Below are 26,899 nucleotides of genomic sequence, written 5' to 3' on the forward strand. Positions count from 1 at the left end.
CTTTTCCAGCTCCTCCTGCCAAGTGGGTCGCTGTGCTCTCGTCACTTTGCAGCATTAACCTAATTACATCTGGGCGCGGCGGGCAGCTCCTGTTTCTCGCTCTGTTCCCGGGCTGCTGCCGTGTTGATATCTATTTAAAGCTGCGCAGAGCGCAGGGTGGGTGGGCCACACGCTTTGCCTCCTGCCCTCACTTCTGTAGAAGAGTTGGATTTAATTCGATGCAGTCTTAAGTAAACCAGGCACATACACAGATGACGTCAGTTTCTATCTGCCGCAGAATCCTGGGGAACCTTCCATTGCAAAATGCGGTTCCCGCTCTGTGGCTGGGAGTGATTTCCGTTGGCGTTTTTAAGAGGCTTGTGGGGCTGTGGTTCTGCCCCGCCCGGCGGCTTCCCTACCCCCACCCCACCATCATATCCTGTTCTCCTGGTGCCCCAGTGGCGCCCTGTAGATGGTGGCGATATATTCTGGGCTGAGGCTGGCTCTTATTTCCAGCGGGAAGGTTCTTGGAAACTAATCTGCCAAGTACCGTTCCAGGGGATGTGCCCTGATCACCTTATCCATTATGAATGCGACACAGCCCTGCGGTAGCTACCTTGACTTGGGAGTGTAGCTCAGTATACAGAAAGGGAGACTGATTCTGTTTAGTGGACTTGAGGCGGGTCTTGTCTGGGTCCGGACAAGGGTATCATAGAAGGATCTTCCCTCTCTCCCTTCTTTCTTCCTTCTCTCCCTCCGTTATATTTCCCAACCCTATTGTCTCTGCGTTTCTCCATCTCCGTCGCCATTTCTCTCTCTCTCTCAACTTTCTTCTAGCTTTCTCCTGGTCTCTGCATTACTTTCTTGGTCTTTCTGTCTCTCTCTCTCGTTCTTTTTTGATTTCTTTATCTCTTTCCATGTATCTTTTTTCCCTCCATTAGCAAGGGAGCCATCTGACCTCTCTGGTTTGTTCTCTGGTTCTCAGTGGGATGTGATCCACGTGGATCAGGAGGAGTTTTTTTTTCACTGGTGGGTGAGTTGGTGCAAGACTTAGAACAGATTGCTCAGTGACCACTGAGTCAGCTTGTCTCAAGAGCTGATGGCTTCTAGATGGCCCCAGCAGTGAATTCCTGGCTCCTGTCCTCTGGAGCTCCCTTGGGGCCTCGGTCCTCAGGCGCTGCATGACATGGTTGCTGCATTTACCATTGTTTCAGAAACCTGCCCTCTCCTGGCAGCTAGAAGGAACTGCCTTTTTGCAATGGAACATTCTCTGGTGGCTGAGCTGGTAAAGTATCTGCTTGCAATGCAGGAGACCACCTGCAATACAGGAGACCCAGTTTTAATCCCTGGGTGGGGAAGATTCCCTGGAGAAGGAAATGGCAACCCACTCCAGTGTTCTTGCCTGGGAAATCCCATGGACAGAGGAGCCTGGTGGGTACAGTCCCTGGGGTTACAAAGAGTTGGGCACGACTTAGTGATTAAACTATCACCACCACTGTTCACTTACTTAGAATCGGCTTTGAATCGTGTTTCTAGGAGACATGGATGATTACTGCTGGTGACCCTCCCTCATCAGGGCCCTTTATCACCCAGGCACACATCTGCAATGTGGGATTCAGCCTCAGCACCCAGCGCTAATCACAGTATTGCTGCTTCCATGTAGAGGGGAGACAGCTGGCACTGTGTCTGAAAAGGGGAAGCTGGGCACAGCTTGTTAGTAACCATACCATACCCAGATGAAAATAAGAAACAGAAAGTTAAGCAAATAGTTTAATATAGTTTCAATATAATTAAGCATTCAATTTAGCAGAATTTAGACACTACAGCCATGTTTTCCAGTTCCAACTCTCACTTGTCAGAATCGCAAGATGGAAGAGCCTCAGTCTGGGGCAGGTGGCCCTGGTCCTGCTGTGGGGCTGCAGAGCTTTGGGCTTGGGGCCTACCCTGCCAGCAGTTCTTCGGCTCCTCCTTTCTGTGTCTCAGCTCTTCCGTTTGAAGCTGGAGTGCGCTACTAGAGTCCAGGCCCCTTCTGATACTCTGCGACTCAGCGCCCAGGAGGTCCCCATGTTTTCCTTATGATCTAGAGCCTGCTTGTGTGTTGGGTTGAAGTCCCAAGAAGGGACTTCAGTCTCTTCATTCAGATCCTTCAGGGTGAGTCCAGTTGTGCTTGCTTGTGGTTCCCAGGGTGGCTCTTGCATTCAACAGCTCCGTAGACCTTGAAAGCCTTTGCTTTAGATGAACTTGAGCCGCCAGAAAGGAAATTCTGGTGCATCCTTGTGTTAATTAGCAAGAAGGAGAAATCCTAGCCTGCTTGTAGGCTCTTTCCATCTTCTGGGAACTTCATAATTACTTTGGGAGGCACTGGGGCAGGAATTTCTATACTTGATTTACTCTGCAGCTGAGTAAGCTGGAGCTCAGAGCTGCTGATATGTGGAATTGGGCTTTGATCATCTGCATCTGACCTCATGCCATGAAGGTCCCCACTAATGGCTGACTCTCCTTCATGTTTTGACATTATTTTAATATGGGAGATGTTGTGGCTATCTCCTCGGTATCTGTTGGTGTTTAGTTCCTTAACAAACTGGGTAGAAACTGGACTCTGACACTCGGCAAAGTCATGGAGAATGTGGAAGCCAGGATTCCCCAGTGACCAAGAAGAAAATCAGTATAAAGCTGCATTGAACGTTAGTGCTCTGGGATCAGCATCCTGTCCTGAGACAACTCCCAGCTCCACTAGGCATTTGCTTGTGATGCTGGGCAGATAATTTACCATCTTTTGGTCCCATTTTCTGATCTAAATGGGGAGGATCATAACGGTGATAATCTCCTAAGGCAAGGATGATGCTTAAATGAGATGATGCACACAAGGACTATATAATAACTGTACCTAATACTATGATGATTGAAGAGTGAGCATGTGTTAGTTGCTCAGTTGTGTCTGACTCTTTGCAACCTCATGGAGTGTAGCTCGCCAGGCTTCTCTGTCCTTGGGGTACTCCAGGCAAGAGTACTGGAGTGTGTTGCCTGGCCCTCCTTGAGGGGATCTTCCCGACCCAGGGATTGATCCTGGGTCTTTTGCATTGCAAGTGGGTTCTTTACTCTCTGAGCCACCAGGGAAGCCCAAGATGGAGCCTAAGTGAAGACTGTTTAGAGGGGCTGCTTGACCGGCCACAACTTCACGCAGGCTTCCCACAGAGCCAGTGTTGCCCATGTTGCCTCCTTCGTCCTGTGTCATTCAGCAGGACAGCATCTCACCGACCTCAGTCTGCAAACAAGGAGATGAAGGAAGACACAGCCAGCACCAGAATACCTTGGGCAGTTTTCACCTTTCCAAAGAAGTTAGACCCTGGTCAGTTTCAAAGGCCGATGTCACAGAAGGGACACCGAAATGTGAAAATGGACTGTCTTGCCCCAGATCATCCAGTCTGTAGGAAATAGAACCCTTAGATCTAGACTCGGGGCTGGTTCTCTTTTCATGGAGAATCCATTGTAGGGATTTCTCTTGAATAGGCCCCTCTGACTGCATTTTATCCACGTGTGGACTTGAGCACGGTGCCGATGCCGTCTGTGTGTGAGTGGTGGCACGGGGGCAGTGCCCAGTGACCTCATCTGAGCCGCATCCCTCCCACCCGCAAACCCAGATGCAGAAATGTTCACAACCCAAACTTGAGACAAGACTTCCTGTGCCCTGAGGTTCAGTAGGAATGGCGGGGGTGTAATGAGAAGCACATGGTCAAGGGCTCTGTGAGGACCATCCCAACTTGGGGATGAATCCTTTGTGTTAAGGTAATGCACAGCCTAGTAATCTTGAACCCAGAGAGTGCCCCATTGGTTGGGCTGTGAATGAATCTCACCAAAATTTGTGTTCGGCTGGGCTCTGGAGAAACAGAACCACTCTCTCCCTCCCTCCCTAACCCCCCCATCTCTCACACACACACACACACACAGATTTTAAAGAATTGGCTCATGCATTGTGGGCACTGGCAAGCAAGTCTGCAGGTAGGCTGGTTGGTTGGAGATTCAGGAAAGCGCTGATGTTGCAATGGGAAGTTGTCTGGAGTCAGAATTCCTCCCTCATCAATGCCCTCATCTCAATAGCAGATGCTTGCAAATTGGGAATTCAGTTCAGCCACTTGCAGGGTGAGACCCTGGGTTCAGTTTTCAGTCGGTTTGGCTTTGAGGCTGCTGGACATGAGGATCTCTTTTGGGATAGATGTAGAAACTTTTGGTTCATTTATGGGACCCTTGAGCTGGGAATTTGAATCCCTTAGTCATCCTTATCTTTTCTCACTTTGTCCAGTGTAATTAGGAACAACCAGCTAATACTGTTATACCCAGGTTGACAAAAACGTGCTAAGGTATCAAATACACAGTCACCCAGATCTTTGCCTCTTTTAAGCACTTGATGTGGTATTTTGTGCATTTCTTTTGCCTCATCATCCCGTGCACTGCCAGCGCTCTCTTATAACTACTGAAGTGGAGTCATTAGTACCTTAAATCAGATTAGAGAACCAATTCCAGAAACCCCAGGACCCAGAAAACTTTTAAGATTCTGTTCCTTTAGAATTACTCTCGGTACCAAAATCTGACAGGATTATCCATGGACAGGGGCTGGGGTGTTGAGTTCTGCCCTGGGGTCTGAGAGAGAGTGGTATGTGTGTATGTTTCAGTTCAGTTCAGTTGCACAGTCATGTCCAACTCTTTGAGACCCCATTGCCTGGAGCATGCCAGGCTTCCCTGTCCACCACCAAGTCCTGGAACTTGTATATGTTTGGGTAGGGTTGTTTTTTTTTTTTTTTGGTATTTTGTTTTTTTTTTGTTTGTTTGTTTTTGGCTGTGCTGCGTGGCTTGAGGGATCTTAGTTATCAGACCAGTGATGGAACCTGTGTCCCCTGCAGTGGAAAAGTGAAGCCCTAATCACTGGACCACCAGGGAATTCCCAGTGTTTATATAGTTTTTCACTGTGCTTTTTAAGGCTGTGTTTTGAAATACACACACACATACGTTTTCCCATTGTTTCTCTCTGGATTTGTCCTCCTGCGTCTTGTTCATGGGAAATGACTAACCATCCGGGCGGGAGCTGTCAAACATCTCTGACCCCCAGCCTGCCTTTATTCTCCATGAATGCGCTCAGGCCGTTGTGAATAAACACCACCCCAGCCCTCCTATTCCCGGCTATCCTAGGGAGCCTGCCAAAGGCTGGCCCGGGGTCATCTCCTTCAGTTTAGATTTTCCCTGGAGAAGAAAAGCATGAAGGTCTAACTTGCCGCCAAGAAAACATCAGCAGTGTATTTGGAGGCGTGTAGAAAGGCCAGTGGAGCCTAGTTTGTGGTTTATTATTATTAGTGGTAATTATTTCCGGCATGCAGTGCAGTGGTGTCTGTGGCCTGGCTGGGGTCCGGAAGTCCATCTGTGGTTGTCTCAGGTACAGTGTTCATAAAATGGGCAGAGATAGAGGCCTCCTCTGGGGTGATGTAACTCCTGCCCTGTCTTTGGGGGCTAAAGGGGAGAAAACCCAAAAACAGCAAGTACTTCTGAATCCCTGAACAGGGCAAAGCACGAATGAGCTGCAAAGATGCCTTCCTCTTTCTCTAAGTCCCCCGTCTTCACTTGGCCCTGACCCAAGAGTCCTGGCTCGACCTTGGGCTAAGGAGGCAGATCTGGTCAGCCATGGCCTTGAAACTCCGACCCAGTTCTGGGTTTTGTAGAAGCTGAAGGCCGAGTTCATTCCCTGTGTCAAGCTGTGTGGCCTGTGCATAGACAGGATGGGCCTCAGCTCCTTCACCAGCTCCCCCATCCCCACCTGAGTTGTGTTTTGTGGAGTGAGATGAACGCTGAGGTCAAGGGCGCTCACACTTGCAAGGATGCATTCCGGGAACTGGCCCCTCCTGGTCCTCAGGTTTCCAAAGGCAGGACTGAAGTGCAGATCAAGGAGAGGATGAACAATAGTGAGTTACGGGGAAGATCAGGAAACCACTGATGCTCGTCCAAGGATTTCCAAAGACCGGCAGCTCTCTTTTACTCCAGGCGGTTCTGTCTCTTGATTAGTTTCATGTCAACAAAGCCAGGAAACCTTTTTTTCTTTTTTAAATTAATTAAAAAATTTAATTTTAATTTAGTTTTAAATTAATTAAACATTTTAATTTTAAAATTAATTAAAAATTTTAATCTTAACTGAATTTTTAAAATTAATTAAAATTGTGGCATGTGGGATTTTTTAAGTTGAGGCATGCAAGCTCTTAGTTGCAGCACATGGGATCTAATTCCCTGACCAGGGATCGAACCCAGGCCCCCTGCACTGGAAGCGCAGAGTCTTAGCCACTGGACCGCCAGGGAAGTCCTCAGAAACCTGAAAGGATACAGATCTTCTGTTTTCCTAAGGCCTCACCCAGACTTCACCTTTATGCTCAGATAAGAGAAGGGGGTAACAGAGGAAGAGATGGTTAGATAGCATCACCAACTCAATGGACATGAATCTGAGCAAACTCTGGGAGATAGTGAAGGACAGGGGAGCCTGGTGTGCTTCAGTTCATGGGGTCGCAAAGAGTCAGACAGGACTGAGCAACTGGATAGCAACAAGAGCCACTGGAACCTCTAGACCTGGGTGGGTCGGAAGGGTTAGCCTCAGCTCATCCACTTCTGCTGATGCTTGAACCAAAAACCATGGCCTGTGGGGCCATGGGGGCCTGACTGGCATTTGCATTTCACACATGTCCCTTAGGGCAGCCAGGGCCTTCTCAGGATGCAGGTTTTTCTGCTCTGGGATGAGCTGAAACAGGCTGTGCACCTGCCCAGTGGCTACTTGGACTCCATCCTGCCTGCCTGGGAAGCTCTGAGTAGGTCGGGAATGCTGGGGACCTTCCAGGTGATTCTGAGCATTGGCCCTCCTCTTCCTGGGGGCTTTCTTTAGGGTGAGGCTGTCCCCACGTTCTGGGGCCCTCCTTCCTGCTTGGGGATTGTCACTGATTTCCTCAAGTGTGCTGCTTGCCAGGCCTCTAACACCCCCCAGAGGAATAGAATGTTCTTTGTGAGATTCCTGAGTCTGGGGTAGGGAGTGGGAGGGCTGGGGGCAGCTCCCAGAGCCAGCTCGCAAGGCAGCCGCTGTCCCAGAGTGGGTGTTGTGCTGCGTTATTAAGAGATAAGGCCTTGGAAAAGGCCGAGCAGAGGAAAGGAGACACATTCCAGACTGAGAAGTGTTTGGCCTTGAGGGCCCTGGGTTTGGAGAAAAGGGCCGGGTTGGCAGGACCGTGGTGGGGGTGCGGGAGCCTCACAGTGGGAGGAGATGGAAGAGGTGAATTCCTGGTGGTGGTAGGGCTGGTCTGAGATCAAATTCCAGCTCAGATCCCTTGACTTAATAAAATATCACACCCTTGAGTCAGTTCAACACAGAGTTATTGAGTGCAGAGTCATTTTCCTCAGGGTATCTCTATCAAGTAGAAACGTAAAAAAATCTATTATTTAAAAAAATGTGTTGGCGTGCAGTTGATTTACTGTGTTGTGTTAGTTTCAGGTATACAGCAGAGTGATTCAGTTAAACATATACATTCATTCATTTTCAGATTCTTTTCCCATATAGGTTATTATAGAATATTGAGTAGAGTTCCCCATGATATATAGTAGATCCTTGTTGGTTATCTATTTTATGTGTAGTGGAGTATACATGTTGGTCCCAGTCTCCCAATTTATCCCTCTCCCCCCTACATGTTTCCCCTTTGGTAACCACAGGCTTGTTTTTGAGATCTGTGAGTCTCTTTTGTAAATAGCTTCATTTGTGTTATTTTTAAAACATTAGATATGAGTGATATCATATGATATTTGTGTGAAAAATTAAAAAAATTTAAAACTGACTGCTTATTGGATTATTGGAGTGGAGGATGGGATTGAGTTTTTGGACAGTGTTAAAAGAGAGACCAGCTTTGTTGTAAGGCTGCGTAAGGAAGGCATGAAATGCTTCAGTGAGAAGTTCATTTCTATCCTTGAAGGCAGAAGGATCCCATCAGAGGTCTTTATGTAAGAGAATGGCCCGTGAAGATTATGTTTTAGGAAGATCACTCTGGAAGTGCCGTGGAGAACGGATGCAGAGGCAGGGAAGGAGGTGGGGAAAGCAGAAATCAGTCTGAACTCTGACTGGGAGGTTCTGTTGGAGGGTGCGTGTTGCATGCTAAATTGCTTCAGTCGTGTCTGACTCTTTGTGACCCCATGGACTGTAGCCCACCAGGCTCTTCTGTCCATGGGATTCTCCAGACAGATACTGGAGTGGGTTGCCATTTCTTCCTCCAGGGGATCTTCCCGAACCAAGGATGGAACCTGCATTCTTTTTTGTCTCCTGCATTGGCAGGCAGTTTCTTTACTGCTTAGAGCCACTTGGGAAGCCCTCTATTGGAGTGAGCTGGGGAGAAATGATGAAGGCCTGATTTAAGGGAAGGTATGCAGAGTAGCTTCCCTTGTAGCTTAGTTGGTAAATAATCTGCCTGCAATGCAGGAGACACGGGTTTGATCACTGGGTCGAGACGATCCCCTGGAGAAGGAAGTGGCAACCCACTCCAGTATTCTTGCCTGGAGAAGCTCATGGACAGAGGAGCCTGGGGGGCTACAGTACATGGGGTCGTAAGAGTTTGACATGACTTAGCAACTAAACCACCACCGTGCAGAGTGGAAAGGAATGGATGTATTTAAGGCATTACAGTATTGGCTTTCAATGATCATAAATGATTCCAACTTCCTGGCTTGGCCATGAGTGGATAGAGTAGAGGACATGAGTTAAGCACCAGGAAATCAACATTCTTTCCTGACAGTATATTGAGTTGGGCTAGACTTCTGCAAACCTTGAAATCTCAGTAATGTAACTATGCAAAGTCCTTTACTTCTCCTTCTGACAAAGTCTGCTATGAACCTGGGGGCCCTCAGAATTGTGACTCAGGGATCTGGGCAGATGTGGAGGGCTGTATACTTGCTCTCAAATACTTCATCCCACTGATGTCACATCTAATTTCCTGTCTCAGCCTATTAATCATAGCTGGACACTGGGAGAAGGACTGGGAGATGTTGGGAGAGCAAGTCAGGGGGTGTGTTTGGTGAGCAGTGAGGTCAAGTGTGAGGTACCCTGGATCACCCCAAAATAAGAGTCTAGGTGGTGCTTAGGACTGGGAGCTTGAATGCAGTCTGAGCTGGAGATTGTTAACAGATTTGGGAATCAACAGGATAGAAGGTAGAGTGTTTGGCTTCTCTGAGGGAAAGTGGGTTGAGTTAGTAGAGCAGTGGCCTGGGGAGGTGATCACTTAGGAGGCTGGGATTAACATATGAAAGTGAAATGAAAGTGTTATTTCATTTCAGTCCTACATGAAAGTGTAGGACTCAGTCATGTTCTACTACTCTGTGACCTCATGGACTGTGGCCCGCCAGTCTCCTCTGTCCATGGAATTCCTTAGGCAAGAATACTGGAGTGGGTTGCTGTTTCCTTCTCCAGTGGATCTTCTCAAGCTAGGGATCGAACCTGAGTCTCTTACATTGCAAGCAGATTCTTTACTATCTGAGCCACAAGGGAAGCCAGGGATTAACATACACACATTCAGTTCAGTTCAGTTCAGTCTCTCAGTCGTGTCCGACTCTCCGCGACCCCATGAATCACAGCACGCCAGGCCTCCCTGTCCATCACCAACTCCCCGAGTTCACTCAAATTCATGTCCATCGAGTCAGTGATGCCATCCAGCCATCTCATCCTCCGTCGTCCCCTTCTGTTTACATTCCTATATATAAAATAATCAGCAAGGATCAACTGTACAGCACAGGGAACTCTATCTGTAATGACCTATTTGGGAAAAGAATCTGAAAAAGAATGTGTGTGTGTATGTGTGTTTAGTCTCTTTAGTTGTGTCCAACTCTCTGTGACCTTTTGGACTGTCGCCCGCCGGGATCGTCTGTCCATGGGATTTTCCAGGCAAGAATAGTGGAGTGGGTTGCTGTGTCCTCCTCCAGGAGATCTTCCTGACCCAGGGATCGAGCTTGTGTCTCTTATGTCTCCTTCATTGGCAGGCGGGTTTTTTACCGCTAGCACCATCAAAAGAATAGATATGTGTCTGCTGCTTCTGAGTCACTTCAGTCGTGTCCGACTCTGTGTGACCCCATAGACGGAAGCCCACCAGGCTCCCCCGTCGTGTATATGTATAACTTAATCACTTTGCTGTACACCTGACACTAACACAACATTGTAAATCAATTATATTCCAATATAAAATAAAAAATAAAAAAAAAGAAAAGACAAGCAGGGGTCAAAGGCGAAATCTTAAGGAGCACTTATTGTATCGGTGACTGGATGGCTGGGGTATTTGACCTCCACAGACACCAGTTTCCTCAGCTCTGAGACAGGCTGGCTCCTCCTTTGAAGGGTGCTGAGCCTGTGGTGTGCTGCGGGGGTGCAGTGATTCCTGGGTGGTGGCTCCCTCCCTCTCTGTGTTGGGCTCAGCTCTGCCTTCTCTTTGTCAGGAACCGTGGTGTACGGCGAGCCCATCACTGCCAGCTTGGGGACTGATGGCTCTCACTACTGGAGCAAGAACTGGGCCAAGGCTGCTGCTTTTGTCACCTCCCCGCCCCTGAGCCCCGACCCGACCACTCCAGACTTTCTGAACTCCTTGCTGTCGTGGTAAGTGTCTGCGACTTGTTCCCATCTCCTCTTCTTGGTCTTTTCTCAGACCAGGCTGACCCGGTGGGTTCCCATATGGCTTGCAAAAGCCAGCTTGCCAACAGAAACCTTGTCCTCCAAACTCGGATTGCTGGATGGGAGCAGGGGATTAGCATCTTGATACTTTCAGGGAGATTCTGGGTTAAAAACCAGGGCCATTTTGAAAGTCAACCAAAGGGGATGAATGAGGTAGCGAAAGGGTTTCACTGTGTGTAGTGTCAGTCATAAGACACCTCATGAAAGAGACTCAGAGACACAGCATTTAATGAAGCTTTAGTGTCAGGCCATATCTTCCTGAATTTCCTGTCTCCTAGGGGGAGGGTGACTGTTTTAAAAACCTTCAGTGGCCGGACACATAAAAAAATATATTCAAGGATGATCTGAGGTAAAGATCAGTAAAAGCCGGTGCTGTGTGTTCCTTGTAGTGGAGATCTCCAGGTGACCGGCAGCGCTCACTGTACCTTCAACACGGCCCAGAAGGCCGTTGGAAAGGACAACTTCACCCTGATCCCTGAGGGCACCAACGGCACGGAGGAACGGATGTCTGTCATCTGGGATAAGGCTGTGGTAAGGGGCGGTGGTCTCACTGCGGTGGTCTCTGAGCGGAAGGATAAAACTGTGGTAAAGGGGTGGTGGTCTCACTGAGGTGGTCTCTGAGCGGTGCACAGGGCTCTGCTTTCTCCTGCTTCCCCATCCGAGGGCCCTTGGTCTCATGCGAGCCTTGAAATGGCAGTTGAGAAAATTCTAGAAACCAGTATTTGTGTGATAATATTAGGTTTGGAAGTCTAAGACCACTCCCAATAGGTTATTTCTTTTTAAGTACCCATATGTATTTGTCACTATTATTATCTGTGGACCAGGAGAAACTGGGAAAAAAAAAACCACGATGGTCTTTAAAATATGACTCTTGTGATCAATCAAGAGAAAGTTTTCTTCACACCCTGGTGCCTTAATCTCTTGCTCTTGGAAATAGACTCAGTTTCCTTAAAATGGTCTTTTGGACTCTCTGGAATTAATACTTGTCCTCACTACAGGCTTTTGACAGGCCTGCTTTGAACATGCATTGACCTTTGAGGAATCTTTGGGGCTTATTATTTTTAATGTCTTAAAATGTGACAAACTTTAGGTTTTCTGTTTCTTATGGAATTTTTTCAGTTATGTAAACTATATATATCCTTATTCCAAAAAGAATAAAGAAGTAAGTAAAACTCACTCATGACATCATGTTTCAGATCCAACTACACTGAACATTTTGGAGAATGTCTTTCATTTTTTGCTAGTGAGAGAGCGCACATGTGTGTAAATGGTGTGTGTGTGATTGTGTAACACAGGCATCATACAGACTATTTTGTAACCTATCTTTTACAATTAACGTAGTATAAAAATTCTGCACATCCTTCAACATACCTGGAAAACTCTTCCATCTTGATGCTGAGCTATAATTCATTTGTAATTCTTTGGTTGACCATTTAGGTTATTTCTGATTTTACTTCTGGGATGAACACCCTCGTAAATACATCCTTGGACACATCTTTAGTGATGCTTATTGGAGAAGCTTCTACAAGTGGTATTTTTGGGTCAGAGGGTGTGCATATTTTTAAGGCTTTTGATATCTCTTGTCAGAGTTCCTTCCAGAAAGATCACACCAAATTTGTGTGCTGCCGGCAGTAGATGGCATTCCCTAGTTCCTCCTACCAGGTCCAGATCAGGGTTATCATCAAAAAACCCAAAGCATCACCAATTTTATTGTGAATTTCATCTCATTGTTTTACACTGAATCTCTTCAGTTACTGATTAAAATGTATATTTCTTTCTTATGCTTTCAGCCATTTTTATTTTTTTCTCCCTTACAACCTGCTCATTTCCTTTGCCCATTTTTCTATTGGATTTAGAGTGGATTTTCTAACAGAGAGTGCATTCATCTCTTCAAATCCTACATTTAAAAGGACACGAAGTACACATAGTAGAGATGAGAAAGTGGGGGGGAAGGACGTGTGGGGACTGTGATCGACATCCAGAGTTTGCTGCAAGGATGGGGCGCTGAGACTTCTAGGTTGGCTAGACTAGGAGCTGAGGTGTGCCTGTATCTTTGGAAAGAACAACCATTCCCATCAAATCATGTTTCCTAAAGAGGCATTGAGGCCCCTTCAGCTTTTTTAAAAAAAATACTTCTTGCTTTGAAATAATTTTACTTTCAGAGGATTTTGCAAAGACAGGATGGACAGAAAGGTCCTGTGTACCCTTCACCTGCTATAAGTTACATCTCATGTATATTTGGAGTGTGATTTCCAGACCTGGAGAGCGACAGTGGTGTGGTGCATGTGTCTAGTTCTGTGTCATTTTGTCATATGTAGATTCATGTAACCATCACTGCAATCAAGATAGAGGTGTCCTCCGTCATCACAAAGACCCCCATGCTACTGCCCCTTTATAGTTGCACCCACCCCTAACCTGCGAGGAATCGCTGTCTCACCCCTGGTGTGTCCATCTCTTAACTTGGTTATTTTGAGAATGTTCTATAAATGAAGTCATACAGTATGTGACCTTTGGAGACTGCTTTCTTTTGGCCATGTCAGGGCATGTGGGATCTTAGTTCTCTGATCAGGGATCGAAACCATGTCCTCTGCAGTGGAAGAGCAAAGTTCCAACCACTAGACGACCATGGAAGTCCCTGGAGATTGTTTTTTTTCCCATTCAGCATAATGCCCTTAATATCCAAGTTATGTGTATCCAAAGCGTCTCTTTTTATTGCTAAGTAGCGTTCCACCCTTCAACTTTTAACTTGTTTTTCTTACACGTGTGTGTGTGTTGTCCTCCTCAGGTCACTGGGAAGATGGACGAGAACCAGTTTGTGGCCGTGACCAGCACCAATGCTGCCAAAGTCTTCAACCTGTACCCCCGGAAGGGCCGCATTGCTGTGGGGTCCGATGCTGACTTGGTCATCTGGGACCCCGACAGCGTGAAGACCATCTCTGCCAAGACCCACAATAGTGTAAGCCCTGTTCATGGCGTGGACCCCATCCAGACCAGTAACAGTCTCAGAGAAGGACAGAGGCAGGGACAGTCCCCAGGATTTATGAAAAGAACTCGCTGTGATCGGAAGAAACTTTTCCCCGGGATATGTTATAACTTGCAATTTGCTGAGAAAAAAATAACTCTTTGCTTCTCTTTAGTGAGGTCAGCATGACCGTTAATCTTATCATCACTTTGGAGTACAATGGCCTGCCTATGGCTAGAAAGTCTCTATCTCTGGACCTTCAGAGCCTCTAGCATCATGCCTGGACCTCAGAAGCTTCTAGACGTCAGGGAGCATCCATTTTAATAGCTCGGTGCATCATCTCTCCTGACATCCCCTGGTGCAAGGGATTCAAATAAAACATTCAAATGTCCACTCCTGAGATGCCCACTGGGCACTTTCATTCTCTGAGGCCACTGCTTTTTCACTGTTAGTGTGGCCATACAGAAACCTAAAAGGCAGATGCTCTTATGTCCTAAAGGCATGAATTGATTTAGAAGAAATCGAAGAAATACCCTGGAAGGAGTTCTGATCAGGATTTTAGGATCTGTAGTTTTGGGGTATCTCTTGTCTCTTGGTCTAGATGGCAGAGCTTGGGGGTGCCCTGTCTTGGTAATAGGACCTGGGGAGGTGACTTCATGTCATGTCTTGGGCTTGTTGACTTAGAACAGGGGTTTTGACGAGGCCCCTGAGTGTCCTGGATTCTGTGAAGTCAGCAGACATTAGATGGAGATGTAGATACCATTGGTTCTTCATTAAAAAAAATTGTGTGTGTGTCTGTATAATATAGAAACGGCAAAAGGGAAAACTTCGGAAAAGAAGCAGGTATAGGACAGAGTTTTTCATGTCAGAAACCTCTATGACTTTTTCTTTGGCTGAGCATTGCAGCTTATAGGATCTTCATTCCCCGACAGGGATTAAATGCCAGATCCTCAGCAGTGAGTCCTAACCAGCAGTGAGTCCTGGACCACCAGGGAATTCCCCTATATGACTCTTGAAGTGAATTCTTAGTGAATGAAGAGGCTTTTTGAGATAAACTTCTAAACTGAGAGCTGGCTCAGTGAGGAATCTGATGCTAGGTTGCTCACTCCAGGTGTCCTGGGCCAGCAAGTATGGACGCCTCCTCCAAGGGCCAGCTCAGGGTGGGCTTCTGGCATTTCTCCAGGACACCGCTGGACTCTTAGCTAAATCTTAATCCTCTTTCCTATGTGGGCAGAGGGGCTTGGGCTGCACAGGAACCCATGGGTGCTGGATGGGTGGATGCCTTTAAGGAAGTCTGCTCAGCTCTCAGTATTGATGGTGGATTTTCCCTTCTTCCCCACTGGCTGGCTTAGCTCCACCGCAGAGCCTGACAGTGCCCCTTACTGGTGACTTAGGTCACGACCTCCTGGGGGCCCATCATTGGCTTTTTTATGGGCAGGGGTCCTAGGGTCCGAAAGGAGAAGGGGGTAGCAGAGGATAAGACAGATAGCATCACTGACTCACTGGACATGATTTTGAGCAAACTCCGGGAGATAGTGAAGGACAGGAAAGCCTGGCGTGCTGCAGTCCATGAGGTTGCAAAGAGTCGGACACGACTGAGCAACTGAACAACAACGGCAGCAACAACCTAGGGTCCTGCCTTGTGAACCTACCTCTTCTTATGCCTTCAGCATCACAGCTCCGTTTACCCTTTCATTTGGCCTTCTCAATAAAGGGATGGTATTATTATCTCAATCGGGAAGATAAATAAAACGCAGACTTAGAGAGCTTAAGTGACCAGTCTAACGTTACATAGCTATTTTGCGGTGGAGCTAGAATTAGAACCCAAAATTGTCCAGGGCTTTTCCCTGCCAGACTGTGTGCGCAGCCTCTTGGTCAGGGTCAGAGGGAGAAAAATGTTTCTCCCTTACAGAGTCCCCTTCCCAGAGGTAATGGAAAGAGCAGACTGGACTCACTGTGTAAGCTGCAGATGCCCTGACTAGAGCGCCTGCATGGGAAGCTCTTAACCCGGCAGAAGAGAGGATGCAGAGGAGTGATGATTCAAGAAGACAGATTCCGCCCTCCAGACATTCAATAGCAATGCTCTGCCTTCACCTCCAGGCAGTCCTGGAGATCATGACTTCTAACAGTGCCTCTCGCCCATCCAAACCTCTTTGAAACAGCATGTTTGTGCAACACTAATTATCTACGAGAACACTAGCAGGAGGCTTTCCCCCTGTAACACAGTATTTCCTACCACGGGGCTAATTAGCTTTAATTTGGAGTTTTTAGCTAACTCTTGTTGACAGCCCTGTTGCTTCTAAGCCTCTGCCTGGATTTGCCTGGCATCCAGCACGTGTGGGTGGAAGTTATAAGGGTCTATACCTGGTAAGTGATGAGGTCTTGCTGCCTGACTGTTTGGCAGAGTATGTGTGTGTGTTAGTCGCTCAAGTCGTGTCCTACTCTTTGCAATCCATGGACCGTAGCCCACCAGGTTCCTCTGTCCATAGGATTCTCCAGTCAAGAATACTGGAGTGGGCAGCCATTCCCTTCTCCAGGGGACCTTTCTTACCCATGGATTGAACCTGGATCTTCAGCATTGCAGGCAAATTTTTACCATCTGAGCCACCAGGGAAGCTCTTGACAGAGTACAGGCTCTGAACACCCCAAGTTGTGACTTGACCACTGAACTTGTTAATTTTAAGTCACTTAGAGCCATAGGACTTGTTCTTCCACATCTTTTAAAAATGGGAGGTGACCCATAGATCTTCTGGGTGCTGAGATCCATCTCTGTTTTTTGATGTGGACCATTTTTAAAGTCTTTATTGAAAGTTACAATATCATTTCTGTTTCATGTTTTGTTTTTTAGCCATGAGGCATATGGGATCTTAGCTTTCCAATCCAGGGATTGAACCCTCAACCCCCCTGCATTGGAAGGCGAAGTCCCAACCACTGGACCACCAGTGAAGTCCCATGAGATCAGTCATTGTTGGGCAACTAAACTCACCATATGCATCTCTGGATGTCTTTGCCACTTTCAATCTTGTTGGGAAAGTGCAATAAAGAACCAGACAGTGAATGAGGGGTTTTCTAAATGCCTACATAATGCTGAGTAGTGGGCTAGATGCTTTTGTTCATTTCTTGTGATCCTAGCATCATTCCTGTAAATTGGACTGTGTCCCCTTAGAGATGAGGCAGCTGAGTCTCAGAGAAGTGTGAGGGATTTGTCCAAAGTCATACAGCTGGCAAATGGCAGCCCTGGGATGTGGACCCTGGGGCTGATGGCACCATGGCCAGGGTTCTCTCCGTGACTACAGGATGGCATGAGAGGAGCTTGTCAGAGAGTAGACAGTTAACTGTGGGGGAACATGAAAGAGCTGGGACTTGATTCAGCCCTTCAAGGATAACCCTCTTGAAGGTCCTTTCAGAGCAGACAGAATACTTTCCCATATGATGCTTCTTGTGTTGACATCTCTACATGAGCCTTGCGAAGGAGGCAGGTGAAGAAACTGAAGATCTCAGGCAAGATTAAGGCTCAGAGTCATACAGCTCCTAGATTTCAAACAGATCTAAGGTGCCACTAATTTTAAGATACTCTGTTTAGGTACTGCTGTGAAAGAAAACATGTCCAGAAGGAGGAGTCTCATAGGATACTACTCTAAAATTAAATGCTATGTTGCCAAGGGCCAGCTTGTGCTGAGCACGGGATACATGAGAGCTGTATCTGCCAGGTACAGAGTGGGTGGCAAAGAATCTTGCCTTTCTTGATACTGGCTTTTGGTGCAGTGAGGGCAAAACTGGCTTCTTGGAGAATCTGAACTGAAAGCTGGGGCTTATGCAAGCTATGTCCAGTAATGGTCCAGAAAAAACCTGAGGGTGAGATTTTCCTGTTACATTTTACAGGTTTGGGAACCCCCCAGGCCAGTGGGAAAAGCTGACTCCAATCCCCTGGAAGGGCTCAGCTTAGCCTAAGCCTACATTGACTGGGAAGCTCCACGTGCTGTGAGATTCAGGCTCATTTCAGGGACCAGTGTCTTAGAACCGATGAAGGGCTTGGGGGCACATACCGTGGTTCTGGGAATCCATGTGCAGAGTCACCTTCGTTCTCCTAGGTGCCTCTTCCTTTTATACCTCCAGGAACTTTCACGTTACTCCTTTGAGTCTCAGAGCAGGGCTGTTTCGTTACTGTTTTCAGTCAACCCCACGGGTCCATTGTGAGCTGATGAGCCAGCCTGGGGCTTCTCCACGTTCACCAGCCCCTGCACTAAGCAGGCGATGTTGACCTGAATGGCAGTGCATCAGCTCTGTTCACAGAGTGACTCTTCATTGCTGATAATCTGGTCCAGATCTCCCCAGAAGCCTAGCTGTTTTTTATGGATGGAAACTGTTGTTAGTTGCTCAGTCGTGTCCCACTCTTTGCAACCCCATAGATTGTAGCCTGCCAGGCTCCTCTGTCCATGGGATTTCCCAGGCAAGAATACTGGAGTGGGCTGCCATGGAGCTGCCTGTTAATTCTCCAGGTCCAGACAGCTGTACCTGTGAGCAGGGCAGGCGTCTGGAATCTGGAGAAAGAGCAGTGGGTGAGCTGAGGCTGTGGGGTGGGGCTGTGACACATGAAGCTTTTACTGTTATCGCCACAACAAATTCACTCAGACAGAGATCCCAAATATTTTCCAAGAGGGCACACAGATACATCCCCCTTTCACCATGAAAGGCTTGGAACCAAAAGGATGGCTGCCTTGTTGGGAAATTAAACCTCAAGCATTTTATCGATGACATGTCTCTGGAGTTACCACAGTCCTTTCATTTAGCAACTTCAGTTTAACCACATCGCTAACTGATTGGAAAACCAAGCGAACCAGTGGGAAAACCGACTCATGGATGGCTCATTTCAAGATTAAATTTAGACCTTGGTCAGAGAAGGCTTCTTGGGGTTTTAACCTGACTGGAGCCTGAGTTAGTGAGAGCAAAGTCACCGCTTATACGAGGCATCATTTTCTTATATTTGTGTGGCATTTACAAACCCCTCTGCTTTTCTATATAAATTTTCTCTTCTGTGATTTTTACCCCTCAGATTTTTGTGTGTGTGCTGAAACTCAGACAGAATTTAGACCTAGTGATGAAGCACTGGTGAGTGGTCAGTCAGGAGAGGGACCCCATCTCTGGCCTTTTCTTTCTTCTGAGTGATGGCTGGGCAGTGGGTATTGCCAGTTTGATGAGATTTTGCCAGGGTGGAGGGCGAATTCTGAAGTTTATTATGTTCCCTCCCTTTTAGTCTCTTGAGTACAACATCTTCGAAGGCATGGAGTGCCGTGGCTCCCCACTGGTGGTCATTAGCCAGGGGAAGATTGTCCTGGAAGATGGCACCCTTCATGTCACCGAAGGCTCTGGGCGCTACATCCCCCGGAAGCCCTTCCCTGACTTTGTTTACAAGCGTATCAAGGCAAGGAGCAGGGTGAGTACCTCTGATCTTAGGAGTGGTTTCTCTCGTGGATAAAGTTCAATTCCATTAACACGGAGCACTCTGAGTCAAACTAATGAGGTGAGTACGGAAGATTTAACATGGTCTTTTTATTCCTGGAATTCAGAATGCCAGTGGAGGAGTCAGGCATGTCTGCAGCCAGCCAGAGTGATGTGAGACTGCAGTGTGTGCTGTGATGAGGCTCAGGAGGGTACTGTTGCTGCAGTTAGAAGAGAAAGTAACATGGGGAGAGGGCATTTTGAGTTGGGTCTTGAAGGTTAAGTAGGAGTTGTATAAGTCAAAGAAGGGAAACAAGGGAATTAGGTAGAGACAAAGTTATGAGCATAGAAAATATAGAGTGTATTTAGGACATGGAGCTTGAGGACTGTGAGGTAGGGAATGGGTGGAACTGTCAGGGAATTAAAGGGAAAGTAAAATTGGAAGCTCTGGGGCCAGATCTTGAACATGTGACCAGACCCTCTTCACAACATGTTTGGGAGTGCATATGAAGTTTAGGCTCAAGTGCCTTGGGAGAAAATGGAAAGAACTATTCATCAGTTTTTTTGTTTTTTTTTTAAATATTTATATATTTATTTGGCTTCATTTGGTCTTAGTTTTGGGATCTAGTTCCCTGGGTGTGTGTGTTAAATTGCTCAGTTGTGTCCGACTCTTTGCAACCACATGGACTGTAGCCTGCCAGGGTACATGGACTTCTCCAGGCAAGAATACTGGAGTGGGTAGCCTTTCCCTTCTCTAGGGGATCTTCCCAACCCAGGTCTCCTGCATTGCAGGCAGATTCTTTACCAACCGAGCCACCAGGGAAGCCACTCATCAGTTTTTATGGGACACATGTTAAGGAAGCTTTGCACTGGAGCTGGGGTGCTGGCTGCATGCTGATATCTGTCCCTGCCATACTCCTCCATAGAGAGCCCTCCACCCCCAAATCTCACAGGGCCATCCTGGCACCTGTTACTTCCCCATCAGGCAGGTAGTTGCCAGGTAGGTATCCTCTGTGAATGTGGCCTGAGTTGAGGGGTTCTTTTGTTTTGCAGCTGGCAGAGCTGAGAGGGGTTCCCCGCGGTCTGTACGACGGACCTGTGTGCGAGGTGTCTGTGACACCCAAGACAGTCACTCCAGCCTCCTCGGCTAAGACGTCTCCGGCCAAGCAGCAGGCCCCACCTGTCCGGAACCTGCACCAGTCTGGATTCAGCTTGTCCGGTATGGTTATGGCTGGGTCAGAGCCTGCTTCTGCAGGGCCTTGCTCCATGTTGCTGGTGGGGTGGGCATCACTCTTGTAGAAGAAGAAGAAGTGGAAATGAATGATAGACCCATTCTCCCAAAGATGTAATTCACTAGAGATGTACTTCACAGCAGATGGTGGGTTGGCTTTCAGAATCTTGACATGAATTTATATCACATATCATGTTCTGATGGCTACATTATATCCAGGACAGTGTTTTTGTTGTTTTGTCACTAAGTCATGTCCCACTCTTTGCGACCCTATGGACTGTAGCCCACCAGGCTCCTCTGTCCATGGGATTTTTTAAGCAAGAATACTGAAGTGGGTTGTCATTTCCTTCTCCAGGGGATCTTCCTGACCCAGGGATCGAACCCACGTCTCTTGCGTTGTCAGGAGGGTTCTTTACCACTGAGCAGGATATCAGAGGACATTTTTTCAATGTATTATGTCCATCGTGAAAAAGGATATATGGTGTTTTAGGACTCTCCTCTCCCTCACAAATGCAGTAAATTGGAGTGGTTCAGCTTGTGGAGTCTAAACAGCTTAACTTCACAGCCTAGATGCAAGCTGTGCTTTGATCTTCTCATGTGTAAAATGGGTCTCATGGTAGTAATTATCTCTTGGGGGTGTTGTGAAGATTAGGTGATTTAATATACATATAAAATACTTACACTCGAGTTCTTTGATAATTGTTAGCTATTAGTCTGGATAAAATATGTGATGTCAGGAAAGGCGAGAGGAAGAGTCCAGATTTAGAGCTTCCCTACTTGAACTTCTTTTCAATCCTTCATTTGGCCAATGATTAGAAATCTTCTATTTTTCTAGCTCCCTGAGTCACAGATCTGTACCTGGATCTCTACGATGGGTTAAGGAAACAGTGAATCAGAAACATTTTTTTGGTCAGATATACTGGGTTTTAGAAAGGTGCCATATACAGATTCCCCATTTTCAAAGAATTTAAAAATAATGAGCATTAGTTTTTCCATAAAGTAACCCATGTTACTCATGTTACATGGTACTATCTGTGCTGTCTTTCACCAGGCCATTTAAACATAAAGACCAGGTGGGATGGGGAAGGAGGTGGGAGGGAGGCTCAAGAGGAAGGCGACATGGGTATACCTATGGCTGATTCATGTTGACGTTTGGCAGAAACCAGCACAATATTGTACAGCGATTACCCTTCAATGGAAAATAAATAAATTTAATTATTATGAAAGCAAACAAAAAACCCCAAAACATAAAGACAATCATGACTCCTATCTTTTTCTAAAAATATATATTGCTGCTGCTGCTGCTGCTAAGTCACTTCAGTCGTGTCCGACTCTGTGTGACCCCATAGACGGCAGCCCACCAGGCTCCCCCATCCCTGGGATTCTCCAGGCAAGAACACTGGAGTGGGTTGCCATTTCCTTCTCCAATGAGTGAAAGTGAAAAGTGAAAGTGAAGTCGCTCAGTCATGTCCGACCCTTAGCGACCCCACGGACTGCAGCCCACCAGGCTCCTTCATCCATGGGATTTTCTAGGCAAGAGTACTGGAGTGGCTTGCCATTGCCTTCTCCGAAAAATATATATTGAGGTATAGTCAATTTGCAACTTTATGTTTAATTTCTGCTGTACAGTAAGATGACTTAGTTATACATATTCACATTCTTTTTCATATTATTTTCCATTATGATTTATCATAGGATATTGAATATATTCCCTGTGCTATATGTATGAAACTTAAACAGACTCACAGACATAGAGGACAGACTTGTGGTTGCCAAGCAGGAGGGAAGCACTGGGAGTTTGGGATTAACAGATGCAAAGTATTACACATAGGATGGATAAGCAACAAGGTCCTACTGTATAGCACAGCAAACTATATTAACTGTATATTAACTATATTCTATATTAAGTATGATGAGTCCTATCTTTGATTACACAGAAGATGAATAGTGTTGGGGGACAGAGTGTATCTTTGGAAAAGCCACACTTAATTGACCTACTGAGAAAAGGGACGGGATGTAGTCTGAGTCTCTCAAAAGCCTGAAATGTGGTGTTCGTTTATATATAGCTTTACTTTTCAGGTAATGGATCCAACTAACTTCTACAAGGATCTGTGATTCTTAGGCCACTTGAGGCCCATCCTTTTTTTGTAGCTTATCCTTTTGGTGAGGTTTTAGAAGGACGATGAATGGGCCTGACAGGTTTTCTCCTAAGCTATGTTGTTTCCTTACAAAACAGAAAATAAAGTCACAGATGTGGAAAACAAGCTTATGGTTACCAAGGGGGAAAGGTGGGGAGGGATAAGTTGGAAAATTGGGATTAACATATACACGCTACTGTACATAAATTAGATAACTAATAAGGACCTACTGTATAGCACAGGGAACGCTACTCAATACTCTGTAGTGACTTATATAGGAGAAGAATCTTAAAAAAGAATGGATATATGTATATATGTTAACTGAATCACTGTGCTGTACACTTGAAACTAATACAGCATTGTAAATCAACTCTATTTCAACAAAAATTAATTAAAAAAAAATACCAGCCCATTCTAAAGGAGCTCAGTCCTGGGTGTTCATTGGAAGGACTGATGCTAAAGCTGAAGCTCCGATACTTTGGCCACCTCATGCGATGAGTTGACTCACTGGAAGACTGATGCTGGGAGGGATTGGGGGCAGGAGGAGAAGGGGACGACAGAGAATGAGACGGCTGGATGGCATCACCGACTCGATGGACATGAGTTTGAGTGAACTCCGGGAGTTGGTGACGGACAGGGAGGCCTGGCGTGCTGTGATTCATGGGGTCGCAAAGGGTCGGACACGACTGAGCGACTGAACTGAACTGAACGTTATTTCGGTTTAAAGCAGGGATCTGGGTTTAAAGCAGGGATCTGGGTAACTGCCTCTGACCCTCTCTCTTCTCTCCAGGTGCCCAGATTGATGACAACATCCCCCGCCGCACCACCCAGCGCATCGTGGCGCCCCCTGGTGGCCGTGCTAACATCACCAGCCTGGGCTAGAGTTCAGGGTTGCCGTCAGCGGGGGATGGGACACCTGAGGACTTTCTGAGACTTCCTTCCTTCCTTCTTTCCTTCCTTTTTTTTTTTTTTAGGAGCCTGTGATAGTTACTGTGGGGCAGCCAGTTCCTGGGGCTCCCTCTCGAGCCCCCACACTCCGTCCCTCACCCGGAGTCACCTACTTTGCTCACCCACCTCCCTACACATCTAGGAATATCACACCCTGAGTCCACCAAGCCCGTACACAGAACCGCATCCAACACTCAGACATGCAAAACAAAGCAAATCACAGTGAGGGTGTTTCTTATCTCCAACCTGTGTTGTATTTGTCATCATCTTCCTGGTCATCGGGGGAGGGGAAGATAAAGTGAATTGCCCAGAGCTGCCGTTTTTCTTTTTAAAGTTTTAGCAGAGTTTTCTTTCTGGGGCTTAGGGTGGGGTGGGTAGGGGAGGGGGGAGTTGTTTTTTTTTTTTTAATACAAAATTGGAAAGCCTAATTCATTATTACTACAAGGGGTTTGAACTGGACATCCTAATGATGCAATTGTGTAACCATCAAGCTGATTCAGGGTGGTGGGCAGACTCACCATGTCCCTCCTAAGAGGCTGCACAGCATCCACACCGCCATTCCATCGTCTTCTGGGTCAACTGTTAATAAAGGAAAGGTTTTCTTTCTAAAGGCCTAGATTTTTGCTGCAGATGAAATCTTTTGCGGATTCCCTTCTCCTCTCTTTACCTCTTTTCTGCTCGCACTCTCTCCCGCTCGCTTGTCATTCATGGATACGTTCACATTCTCTTTCTTTGTGTTTCCTGCAGCGCTTGTCTCTGACATGCTGTTTTGTTTTGTTTTTTCCCTCCCATGAGCTTTGCCAATGACCAGGTCTGCCATTGTACTGTGGTCCTAAGAACCTGCCTGGAAAGATGTGAGCTTTGTCATTGCAACCATTGTAAGATGCTGTCCTAGTCTGTATAAGACCAGTGCTACCCATTCACATCCCCAGGATGTGCCTTTGAGTTTGAGACGCTCCCCATATGCAGGGAAGAGCTGAGTTACCTACGCTGTCACATGTGGGCCCAGAATAGACCTCAAATGGTGCCGAGATGTTGGAGAAGTCTGAGACTCTAGGACCTGAGAGATTTTCCCCTGTGCGGTGCTAACTGGGCTAAAGACACAATCAGATCTGTCAGTTGAGCCCCCGTAACTCGTGAGCCAACCAGTCTCCAGCCAGCCACCAGCTAAGAGGTGCTGAGCTGATGGAGTCTGGCCCTGAGGGCTGCTGTTTCCCATCTAAGTATCTTTGGGGGCACCAGAGAACACTGGGCTTCTCACTTTTGAGAAAAAGTTTTTTTTCTTGTCCAGTTATTTAGAAAGACATCATGCAATATACGGAGGTCTCCTAAACTCAGAAAGTCCATGGGAAGTTTGGGTTAAAGACCGTTTTAGGAAACTTACTTGGTGGTCCAGTTTTTGGGACTTTGCCTTTCAACGTGGGTGGTGTGGGTTCGAGCCCTGGTCAGGGAGCTGGAATCCCACATGCCTCGAGGCCAGAGAAGCAAAACATAAACAGAGGCAATATTGTGGCAAATTCAATGAAGAGTTTTTTTTTTTTAAAAAAACATTTTGATTTGCAAGAGGAAAATCTATTTTGTGAGTCAGAGTTGTGGTGGGGAAAAAAAACTTGTAAATTTGATGTGTGGCCTCTTGAAGCCCACAGGCGACCTTGTGTCCGCACCCGACCCTCTCCTGGTCTCAGACACCCTTTCTACCAGCTGCCTTGTACCTGTTGCTGTCTTTGTTGAGCTGTGTTGCATCCTTTTCCAAACGTGTTTACAGGTCCTCCTAAGCCATGTTACGTTTGCAGGCTTTTATAAAACCAAATCTGCTTTCATAAAGCGTAACATCAAAAAATAGCTCATCCCATCACGACTCTTGTCTCTCCACACATTTTGCCTTTGGGGTTATGGTTGGGGTTTATTTCTTTTTGTTGGTGTTGTTGTTTATTTGTTATTTTAAAAGGAAATTGCACTTTTAAAGAATCATCGGTTAACTTAATATATTTGCTTTTTTATTTTTTTCTCACCTGCACTGCGAGGGAAATTGAACCAGTCAGAAAAAAAAGATTTTGTTTCAATTCTAAGAAACACTTGCAGCTCTCCTCTCTTCACTTGAGTCTTCCTGTTTTTCCATGATGCTCATCTTGGTTCTTTCGATTGTTTCCTTGAGACAACTTAAAACCTGAAGATTTCTGCAGGCTGTGTAAGCATGTTTTCCTGTTGGCTTGCTTTGTGTGTCTGTTAAATGAATGTCATGTGTAAATGCTAAAATAAATCGACAGTGTCTCAGAACTGAGTAACTGCAGTGACTTGATGCTCTCAACCATGTAGGATTTAATCATAGATGGTTTTTAATCCTTGGAATTGTGATTGTGACCCACGAGTGGAGGAACTTTCAGTGCTAAAGCTCATTATATGTGTAGCCAGAAGAGTACCTTTTTTTTTTTTTGTAACCACTGTCTCAATGGCAAAATAATTATGGTTAAAAAAAACCCAACAAAACAAGTCTCGTGTTTATTATTCCTTAAGAACTCTGTGTTATATTACCATGGAAAGCCTAATAAAGCAAAATGTGGTTGTTTCAGGGTGTGTCTTGTGTTGAGATGTTCAAGGAGGCAGGCTGCTTGACCCGGACCTCCTTCAAAACTTCCTCCCTGGAACTTTCTGGATGTCTTCAGCCTTGTTTTGATGACTGTGCTAATTCAGGAGTTTTCACTGCGTGTTTCTGTTAATCTTGTCCAGGCCACTGAGGTTTAATTCTGAACAGAGCCCTGAGTCTCAGAAATTCATGGACTCCACCCTAAGGGAGCCTCCCGGCTTGAACTGCAGCATAAGCTGGGAAGTGGGAATTGGTGGGACCACATGGGTTAGAGTGGTGACCCCCTTGGGCTCTCTGCATCCTTAGAGCTTGTTCACCCTTGAAAATCCTTAAACCACAGAAGGGTATAGAAGATAAAAGACTGAGATATGTGGGCCTACATCAAAAGCTCAGCCAAGGAGCTCATAGGAGGGACTTCCTGGCAGTCCAGTGGTTAAGACACAGCGCTGTCACTGGGAACGGCCTGGATTCAGTCCCTAGTTGGGGAACTAAGATCCCACAAGCCAGGGATGTGAAGCAGGCATTCCTTTATCCCTGGCAGGCAGGTGCCAAGAATGCACATCTGGAGGAGATGGTGAGCCATGCCCACTCCCACCTACCGGATGCTTAGTCCTCACAGTTACCTTACTAACTAGCACCGGTATTACTGATTCATTGGTTCACAAACCACTGAATGAAGCGGGTATGTTGAGTGGGGCTCCCCTGTGCCCATTGTATGGTTGATGAACTCTTTTTCTCTTCTATCCAGCTCTGTCCAAACAGGATAGGAGGTGATTTACAAAAATATGCACACTACCAAGCTTGTATAAACAGGGTGTTTGAGTAAAGGGAAATTAAGAGCAGGAAAAATTAGATAAGGTCTGAGTTTGGTTGGTACAGCACAGTGCCATGAGGTAAATTTGTT

General features: G+C 46.5%; 1 protein-coding gene across 2 annotated transcripts in view; it reads left to right on the top strand.

Annotated features, from left to right (window-relative positions):
• The window catches only part of DPYSL2 (dihydropyrimidinase like 2), a 121,914-nt gene extending 95,934 nt beyond the window's left edge, over positions 1–25,980 (top strand). For both annotated transcript variants that reach the window (XM_055427257.2, XM_055427259.2), the window contains exons 9-14: positions 10,462–10,618; positions 11,083–11,224; positions 13,479–13,649; positions 18,910–19,089; positions 20,148–20,313; positions 23,254–25,980. In XM_055427257.2, coding sequence (XP_055283232.1) covers positions 10,462–10,618; positions 11,083–11,224; positions 13,479–13,649; positions 18,910–19,089; positions 20,148–20,313; positions 23,254–23,345 — 908 coding nt within the window. In that variant the 3' untranslated portion in view covers positions 23,346–25,980. The remainder of the gene's footprint in view (positions 1–10,461; positions 10,619–11,082; positions 11,225–13,478; positions 13,650–18,909; positions 19,090–20,147; positions 20,314–23,253) is intronic.
• The last annotated feature ends 919 nt before the right edge of the window (positions 25,981–26,899 follow it).

Source organism: Moschus berezovskii, chromosome 7 (genome assembly GCF_049115385.1).
Source record: "Moschus berezovskii isolate FMDL1 chromosome 7, NW_MosBer_1.0, whole genome shotgun sequence".
NCBI classification, from domain to species: Eukaryota; Metazoa; Chordata; class Mammalia; order Artiodactyla; family Moschidae; genus Moschus; species Moschus berezovskii.